Source organism: Sinocyclocheilus anshuiensis, unplaced genomic scaffold (genome assembly GCF_001515605.1).
Source record: "Sinocyclocheilus anshuiensis isolate Anshui unplaced genomic scaffold, SAMN03320099.WGS_v1.1 scaffold603, whole genome shotgun sequence".
NCBI classification, from domain to species: Eukaryota; Metazoa; Chordata; class Actinopteri; order Cypriniformes; family Cyprinidae; genus Sinocyclocheilus; species Sinocyclocheilus anshuiensis.
Window position 1 is genome coordinate 455,664 of NW_015551055.1, and position 9,741 is coordinate 465,404.

The 9,741-nt window shown below is 36.6% G+C and overlaps 1 protein-coding gene across 1 annotated transcript in view; it reads right to left on the reverse strand.

Moving 5' to 3' along the window:
- LOC107661973 (disintegrin and metalloproteinase domain-containing protein 33-like) overlaps positions 1 to 9,741 on the reverse strand; it is a 101,539-nt gene that overhangs the window by 55,782 nt on the left and 36,016 nt on the right. Inside the window, exon 3 of the mRNA XM_016451799.1 lies at positions 6,624 to 6,700. Coding sequence (XP_016307285.1) covers positions 6,624 to 6,700 — 77 coding nt within the window. The remainder of the gene's footprint in view (positions 1 to 6,623; positions 6,701 to 9,741) is intronic.

The following is a 9,741-nucleotide window of genomic DNA, read 5'->3' on the forward strand; positions in this document are numbered from 1 at the left end:
TATATATTAAATATCATATCCTCTGGGATGAGTACATTAAAATATATGTAGGTCAATCACTTCGGCTCTGATGGGATATGAGGTTCGGCTCTTGGAGTTCAACTACCACTGGATATGAAGCACAACCACCTGTTTGGACTCTTCATCTCCCGTTTCATGTTCTTTTCTGCTCTCTATCCTCTGTCTCCTTATCACCGCTCTCCATGCCCTAAACCCCTCTCATACTCCATGCTTCTTTATCCTCTTCATTTTTGGGTGAACTAACCCTTTAAGCATATTAAACACACCAGACAGACATGTAAACAATGTTAAAAACTTGATTTTTAATTAAAATAAATGATATTCATTTGGAGGCTTTTCACAATTAGTCATACATATGATTAATCTGATTAAATATTTAATTTGTTGACCGCCCTAATTATTATTGATACCATGACACCTCCGGCAAGGTTTTAAAAGTTCATGAGTTATGACTGTGTTCTTCATCTCCCGTTTCATGTTCTTTTCTGCTCTCTATCCTCTGTCTCCTTATCACCGCTCTCCATGCCCTAAACCCCTCTCATACTCCATGCTTCTTTATCCTTTCTCCTTCACACCATCAGTTTATACTTCTCAAATACATTCCCACTCACACTCTCTCCAATCATTCTTTCCTTCCAGTTTCTCTCTCTCATATGACATAAGCTTCAGTCTGGATCCAGAACACCTGAGAAGAGATGATGCCAACACCTCAGAGGACCTCAGATGATGCCAACCCTGAAACAACATACAGAACTACCAAATTTTGCTATAAGTTTGATTGCATCATATAATAATTGCTGTTAATAGTGTTCATCGTCTGTTTGATTACGTCTTTAATTGATTTTTCCGTACATTTCTGCCATATGTACATTAACTGACAGTCACCACTGATAAGCTACCACTAAATATTGTAGAAACTTAATTTGCTGTAAAGTTGCTTTGCAACGATTTGTATCGTGAAGAAAAACGCTCTTTAGATGACGTAAAAGCAACCTTTTTCACAAACCACTTGACCCCAAAAGAAACCCACAGACCACTCGACAATGCCACAATGAGTTGACTGACATAATCAGTGAAGTACCTTAAAATACCAAATGTTAAAGGATATATTTCTGCATAATTTAGTTCAAAATTGAAATATGTGGTAAGATCCTCCCCAGAAGAGATTAAAACACATTACTCCAGGTTATAAACACTACCTAAAGCATGTCTGTCATCCGCCTGTATCTGCTACTATTCACTCTCTTTAAACTGTCTCTCAGCCTTTCAACTAAATACCAGCTCAGATGCAAACACACACAAACATGCTCATTTACATCACAAATAGCTTGGCTATGAATAAAAATGCCAAAATCTTGCACTTGTCAGGAATTGAATGATGGGGAAAAAACACAAAATTGTACCTATTTCTTATCGTCATTTGCAGAATGAGAGGCTCTTTGTTATTCTCATGGAGACAAAAAATGGAATAGAGGAGTTTGCTGTATGCAATACACAATGGAGCTATTCAAGAGCCATTAAAAATAAAAGCCTACATATTCACTTAGAAAACGATTTCTAAGCACTTCCATATAAGGGAAAAATATGCCTGGAGGTTTTCTAGAGGTTTTTATGGTCACATTATAGATCACACGTAATGCAACACAGCCATAAGACTGGTGACCTTTAACCCCAGCTGACAGAGGTCAGAATGGCAGTCTAAAGTTGACCTTTACTGATGTTTTAAAATGAGCTCAGGGTTAAACCACCAAGATTGCCTATGCCAATTCTTTCGTTCTGTTTATTCAACTTTTTATTGAAATGGATCGTGTATTAGAGCTGCACAATACCAAATTGCATCTATGATGAAAAAGTATTACAGTATTTCATTTAAATCTACTTCCATTCCACCATTTTGTATTTTGTAGCTTGTGTTTTTGTCTCTTTTTTTCTTGTTGCGTTCATAAATGTGTGCATTTAAATTATTCTACAGTATTAATTTTTTTGGATATATTGTCGACTTTATTGCATAGACACTATTGGATGAGAACTGAACTGAGCTGGATGATAACATCACTGAATCAACAATGAACTGCCCTTAGGTGAAAAAAAATGACTGTTTACTATTATCCTTTTTTTAGAGATGCTCTACAGCAGAATTTTATTTTGTTTGAATTATTGACACACTATATTCCTGTTTAACACTGTAAAGCTGCTTTGACACAAATCTATATTGTATAAAGCACTATATATATAAAAGTGACTTGACTTAAGTTGAGTACTAGCTCTTATTAGGAACAACAACCGGTCCGAAGCGAGGTTTCTCATCAGTCTCATCCACAGATGCATTTTTTTATACTTCCATTAGCTATGGAATAAATACTAAACATAAAGGTGCTTGGTGTAAATGTGACTTCTTGAGCTGTGCTTCATACATTGCTACACTATTGACAATGCAATTGACATTTTTTCCTGGAAAATTTCACCAAAACATTGCTAATGTGACCACACTTTAACACTACAAGGCATACACACAATGTAAATAGGGGATTCACTGTACTATTTACGTTACACATTGATTATAATGGCAACCTTTACAAGAATTCACAACACGGTGAGCTTGATGGGTCAGTGAGCTTATGTTGTTTTTCATACTACTAAAAGGGTCAGTGCGAGGTTGTCTTGATTACTGAACCATAAACAGCAATAAAATAATTCAGGGAGACTGATCTCTGCTTGCTATGATAATTCAGTTTCCAGATACAAAAAAGCAGTGGTGGACAGTAATTTTACTTAGTGTACTTAAGTACATTTTTCTGCTTTATCAGAGTATTTATTTTGAGAAAATGTTACTTTTACTTCACTACATTCCAAAGCATAATATTGGACTTTTTACTCCATTACATTTCCTAAAAATGTTGTTCCTCATTATTTTGAACTGGAGAAAGTGATAGTAGTGTCCGATTTGTGAACAGGCTGATTCTTTTCAATGAACCTGTTAAATCGGTTCACAAATCGATTAATTTGCTAACTGATCACTGATTCAATGATCCAGTCAGAGTGAGTCTCCAGTGAATTCACAAGTCTGACTCCGAATGAGTCAAGAATGGATATTCTCGGAGCTTGAGTGTGCGCACAACTGATGGCGTGAAAAGTAAGTTACCAATGCCAAATTTTAGGATTGATTATTTTAAATGAAAATCATATTCAGACCTTATTCAGACCCAGATCATATTTATTAGTTGTTTGTGAACTAAATCTTCTGTAAATGAGAGAGCTGTTTAACCCCACTGCATGAAATGCTTGAATGCTGACATGTCCACGTGTGTATCACTGTCTGAAACAAAACCAAAAACAAAACAAAACATAACATTAAGATAACGCAAATTAATGCCCATGCATCTTACCCTCTACCATAGCCGTTTCAAATGATATACAACTAGTATGTATGCATATAGTGTTATTCTTAAAATGTTATAGCCTACATTTCGCCTAATGTGACATTTATTTTTATATTGTTTGTCAACACACATTTAGTTTTTCCTCATTTTTTAAATACTATACCAGGGATCCTCAAATCTGGCCCACGAGATCCACTTTCCTGCAGAGTTTAGCTCTAACCCTAATCAAACACACCTGAGCATGCTAATCACAATGTCTTCAGGATCATTAGAAAATCACAGGTAGGTGAGTTTGATCAGGGTTGGAGCTAAACTCTGCAGTGCATTGGCCCTCCAGGGCAAGATTTAAGGAACACTGTACTATACGTTATATATGTATCTGCACCCACTAATCTACCTAATTAGCGCTGGCTACTTGACTATTCATAATCATTCATAATGATGTCAGACCACCCACCAAGCCTCCCTCCCCCAGGTATTTTGAGCAATGGAATTATATGGAATATATAATATAAAATTATTAAATATAAAAGTATATAAAATTACAAAAGAAATGCACATTCATCGATCAGTACTTTTTACTTGTAATACTTAAGTGCATTAAAAATGACATACTTTTGTACTTTTACTCGAGTAAAACTGAAAAGGAGTACTTAATACTTTTACCGGAGTAATATTTTATTAGGGTATCTTTACTTTTACTCAAGTACTTGATTTGTGTACTTCATCCACCACCGCAAAAAGTGCTTTATAACATATAAATTCTATAATTGTTTTGCCCTATGGTGCACAGAAAAACAGGTGTGCTTCTTTTGAAATGTTTTTTCAAACAATGACACCTTCTGCCCTTCCTTCTGAAAATAACCTTTTAGTTTCTGTATGCTCTCCTTCCTGTTGTGTTGAAAGCACTTCACTGCAAGAGATGCAATGCAAAGAAGCAATTAGACAAATGGCATATACACTCAAGTAATGCACCTTCTTTTATCTATTTCAAGAAAAGCTTAGTCTATAGATTGAGTGTATTCATTAAAAAGTCTTCAAGCTACCCTCCATTTCCTGGGCCATTACAATGCGGCTGTGATCTAAATTCTATGCCAGTCCTCTATGCCCTGACTCTCCTCATTTTCTTCACTTCGACCTGCTTGGAGAGTACTTTGTCTTGTAAAAAGTCCAAAAAAGACTGCCAGACTGCTTTGAGGGTTCTTTCGAGCCTCGACAATACTCAGGAAGTCAGGCTGCTCGATTTTTATGTGTGTCAGCACTTGTGTCCTTTCTTCTAACCTACATTTGAAAAACCAGACTGGCCAAGACGGCAAGGGAATGCAAGGTTCATATGTAGTTAAAATAAACATTAACTCTGCCAAGTAACATTAATGTGGTCCTGCAATTTCTGAGAAGGATAAGGCTATCTCTCCCCAAAAGGCTTCCAGTACAGTCAGACTCAGACTGTGACTCCATTGCACTGGTTCATCTCCGCATTTGGCAGAACAATCAGAAGGTGATGGAGATACATGTTCCCTTTTCTCAGGAGATCTGCAGCTCAAGTCATTATTCAGTCTGAACTCCAGCACAACTTCCCGGACAGTTTTACCATTCACAGATAAATTCAGCACCACTCCCAAATCTCCACCTTATTAGCTGGATCTAGATGCAGTTTTTTGCTAATACTGTATATTTAAATGGATATGTATTCAACAACTAACTGCACAGCAATTTGAAAAACAGTTTGCAATAAAAATCTGTCAGCAGTATATTAAGATTTTGAATGTTTCTCTAGAATAGTATGCGCTTATGCTCAAATGTTAAAAAAAGGCCTTTTATTTACTCAGAGTAGTCCACTCACGACTGCTGAGATGGGAATTATGAAATCTTCCAGTTAGTCAGTAAAGGCTGATTTATACTTCTGCGTCGGACCTACGCCGTAGCTTCCGCATAGACACACACCCATACGGGTTTAAACCCCGCTGCGGCCGGGTGCAAACATGTCCTACCGTATTAAAAAATACACAAACGCGCTGCTTGGACGGCTTGGATGGCTGTAAATGTTATTTTTTAATAATAATGTTTGCGATAGAGCTGACGGAAGTAGGCCTGCTGTGACAGCGCTAGACCCCGGGCTGTCCTGCTCGTGAAGGCGGGGACGGATTCGCAGCTCCCCCTTCCGGCTCCACTGCTGCCGCAAACACATTCACTATGCCATGAACGCGGAGCATAGTGTTGCCAGATTTCGCCATATTGCGAAAAAATCCCCTAAAATTAATTTCGTATGCATTATTAATTTAACTTTTGAAATAATAAAACTCCAGGCTTGTAGTGTAAAAGTGAGAAATTCACGGAGTATATTGACAGGGGGGATATATGTTTATTAATGAGTAACACAAGGATAAACAGAAAAACTGAATAAACAGGTTGATGAACAAAAGTTAAGGCTGATTTATACTTCTGCGTCGGACCTACGCCGTAGCTTACGCATAGACACACACCCATACGCCATAGCCTAACGTGCACCTCTCCAAAAATCTAACAGCGCGTCAATTCTACGCAGACCGCAAGCACTGTGATTGGTCTGCTAGAACCCCTACCTCCATATGTACTTGAGTTTTGTGTGTGTTTATGTGCACTTTAATATATTTTAATGTTACACCTTCTTATATAAAATAAAACAAAGCAAAGAACAAGTGTCTTATCATTTATTATACTACATAGCATTATACATCAGTAGTTGTCCGCAACAAACAATGTTGATCTGCCGTGGTACAAGTCCTTGTGCAGATTGAAAGAATGCCATCATCTCCTGTTCCGTTGTTGTCTCCTTTTTGTAGTTTTAAATAATGATTTAATGATTTGATATTTATTTGCCACCATCACGGCTATATAATGCTTCTCCGACGAGCCGCTTCTTCTGCTTTTGCCGTGGTACTGCGGGTTACACCAGCAACATGCCTGTGGACACTGCAGACTAGCGGTTTGCATGTGTACTGCACGTTGACGTGGACAGTGACGCAGAAGTATAAATGAAAACTGACGCATAGCCTGCGGCGTAAAGGCTACGGCGTAGGTCCGACGCAGAAGTATAAATCAGCCATAAGAAGTGTGAAAGAAACAAAATAAGAGTCATTTCAAAGATTGTGTGAGGGTGTTCTGCAAATGTCAGTGCCTTGTAATCAGATACATTTTTCTTCAGTTATATGTATGAGTTAGTCATTTAAAGAGGTTACTTACTGATTTCGTTCAACTTGTAGAACCAATTTCAAGTCCTGGGCTGAGACTAGAATCTCCCCTCTCTCTGGGAACTGGTCCTGATGAAATAGAAATATAACTCTGTTCACTTTAAAAATCAGAGCTATCCATGTCATTTCTGTCAGAAGAACTTGTGTCATAAGACAATTAGTTGAGTTGCCAATGAGTTGGTATTATTACTTTATAATCATTAAGAAATGGTTATAAAAAACAAACCCATATCCCTCTGTAAGGCAGAGGTGTAAAGAGTACCTGAAAACTATACTTGAGTAAAAGTACAGATACCTTACAGCGAAAATGACTCAATTACAAGTTACAAGTCACCAATCACAAAACGAATAGTTTTGTAAAAGTCTTAGAGTATCTGATTTTAGCAGTACTTAAAGCTGCAGTCCGTAAGTTTTGCCTCTTTTTGAAAACCTGCAATTGCAGCTGTGTGCAGAATTATCTTCCTTGCGTGGGTTGTGCGCCGGCATGGCTCCAGCGTGGATGAATCTGTTTTGAGGAGTATGTGTGGCAGTCAGTCACTGCACCGGTGTGGATATTGTACTTTGCACTCACAGATTCTAGCCTACGTATTGGAATATCTAACTCAAATAAGCATTTTCACCGGATATTGTCATCTGAACAAGTAAGTAACAAGTCTGCCACATTTGTTCTGACCAACTGAGGAAAAAAGCATTACAATAAATCGTGAATCGTGCTATGATTTAATCTAAATTAGCTCATATCACATCAAACCGTGCAAATTATTATTAGTTATACTTTATTCTCAAATTGTTAATGTTAACATCATCATTGCGTGACTATGAGTATAGTGTGTATAAGTGAGTAGATTTCAATTCCTGTACAGTCTAATCTCTAATTGTCATACCACTCGAATTTCATATAAAGAAAATTATTTTAACCCAAAAAGAAAATTATGCTCCCTTTGAACTGGTTGTCTTTAAAATACAAATATTGTGTAATCCCAGGCTATCTGTAATCAGAAGCACATTTAAAACTGGAATATAATTTAATTTCATTCACATGTGTTTCATATACACATAATCCTTTCTGGATTACAATCCGCCATCAAAATTATACATTTAATTATCCTAGCTGCTGTGAGAAAAGGCTATAAACGATACGCCACCTGCAGGATCCTCACATGCGATAGCCTAGTAGCCGGGACAACTTCTTTATGTTTACAGATGTGACGTAATAACGCAGCGGCATGCTCGAATTTCCCGTGAAAACCTACCCGTACCACTTAAATTAGAAAACATTATTATAAGCTAACCGTTGTGAATCGGGCTAAAGTAAGGTGATAGTTTCGAACACTGGCTGGTTATGTACTTGCTCAAATATTGATTTATTGGTGTAAAAAGTACTTATACCTATTCAAAAATGTAGCGAAAAGTAAAAGATGCTAATACCTTTGATACTCAGTAAAACTACAAAGCAGCCAAAAAGATACTCAAGTACAGTAACTAATTACATTTACTCAAATACATTACTCCACTGCTGTAAGGTAACAAAACAGAATATTCAAAAGACAAAATGCAGGTCAGGACTTAATATTATCTAATAGTCTGTGCAACAAAGTTGATGTCAACAGAAAAGTATTTTCATAAGTGAAGCAATTTGATGAAATATTCAAAAGACAATTTGTCTTTGGAATAATGTGCGCTGATAAATATTGGGCAATAAGAATGGCAATGTGCACAACTATTTAATGGTTTTGGGTCAGTGAGATTTAAAGACTTTACATTGTTACAAAAGATTTCTGTTTCAAATAAATGAAAAAAAAAATATATCATGGTTTTGCAACTGTTTTCAACAGTAATAATAATAAGAAATGTTTCTTTGAGCACCAAATCAGCAGATTAGAATTATTTGTCTAGAGTCTAGAGAACCAGCTGCTGAAAATTCAATAACAATAATTCTGTAATTACATGTATGTAATAATATTTCACAATATTTATTATTGTTTTTACTGTATTTTTGATTAAATCAATGCAGCCCTAGTGAAAATTTTAAAGAAAAAAATTTCTTACAGACCCCAGACTTTTGAACAGTAGAGTATATTTAAATAAATATAGTAAATTTTGATCTAATGTTGACTTCAAAACCTCTAAGTCTAAGAGTTTTTGACAGTGTTTTTTAAAACTTCAAAAAATATGGAAGTCAAATCCTCAGTAAAGAACTCTCTCCAAAAAAATGTAACCATGTCACCCAGTCAGCTGCACACGTAAACCCTGCCATTAAGAGAAGAAACAGGGTGCGTCTCAATCAGCTCCCTAGCTCCCGAGCTCGTGAATCAGTAGATCGTGTACACGAATTCGGTCACTGGTAAGTTCCCTGACTCACTGCACATTGGGACAGTGATCACTCGAATTCCAGTGACATGATTATGTACAATGTCAACGGACAACATAACGTCATCACTGGAATTAATAAACAACAGGCAGGACCGATCCAATTTTTATATTATTTTTTATTCTCTTTAAACACATCGTTCTGTCACATGTTCTTACAACATTTCAGCCGAATATGAATTATAAATGTTAATTAGATGTTTTCAATTCCTGTCTAGCGATGTGTGTTTATGTTGAAATACAGTGCTGCTTGAAAGTTTGTGAACCCTTTACAATGTTCTATATTTCTGCATAAATATGACCCAATTCATCATCAGATTTTCGCACAAGTCCTGAAAGTAGACAAAGAGAACCCAATCAAACAAATGAGACAAAAATATTTTCTTTGTCATTTATTTATTAGGAAAAATGACCCAGTGTTACATTTCTGTGTGGTGCAAAAGTATGTGAATCTCTAGGATTAGCTATTAATTTGAGGGTGAAATTAGAGTCCATCTGTTCAGAGGTGTTTTCAAACAGTGGAATAACTATCAGGTGTCATTGCCTGCCCTGTTTTATTTAGAGAATGAAATCTATGAAAGTCTGATCATGTTTGCGGGAAGTGAATCATGGCACGAACAAAGGAGATCTCTGAGGACCTCAGAAAAAGAGTTGTTGTTGCTCATCAGGCTGGAAAAAGGTTACAAAACCATCTCTAAAGAGTTTGGACTCCACAAATCCACAGTCAGACAGATTGTGTA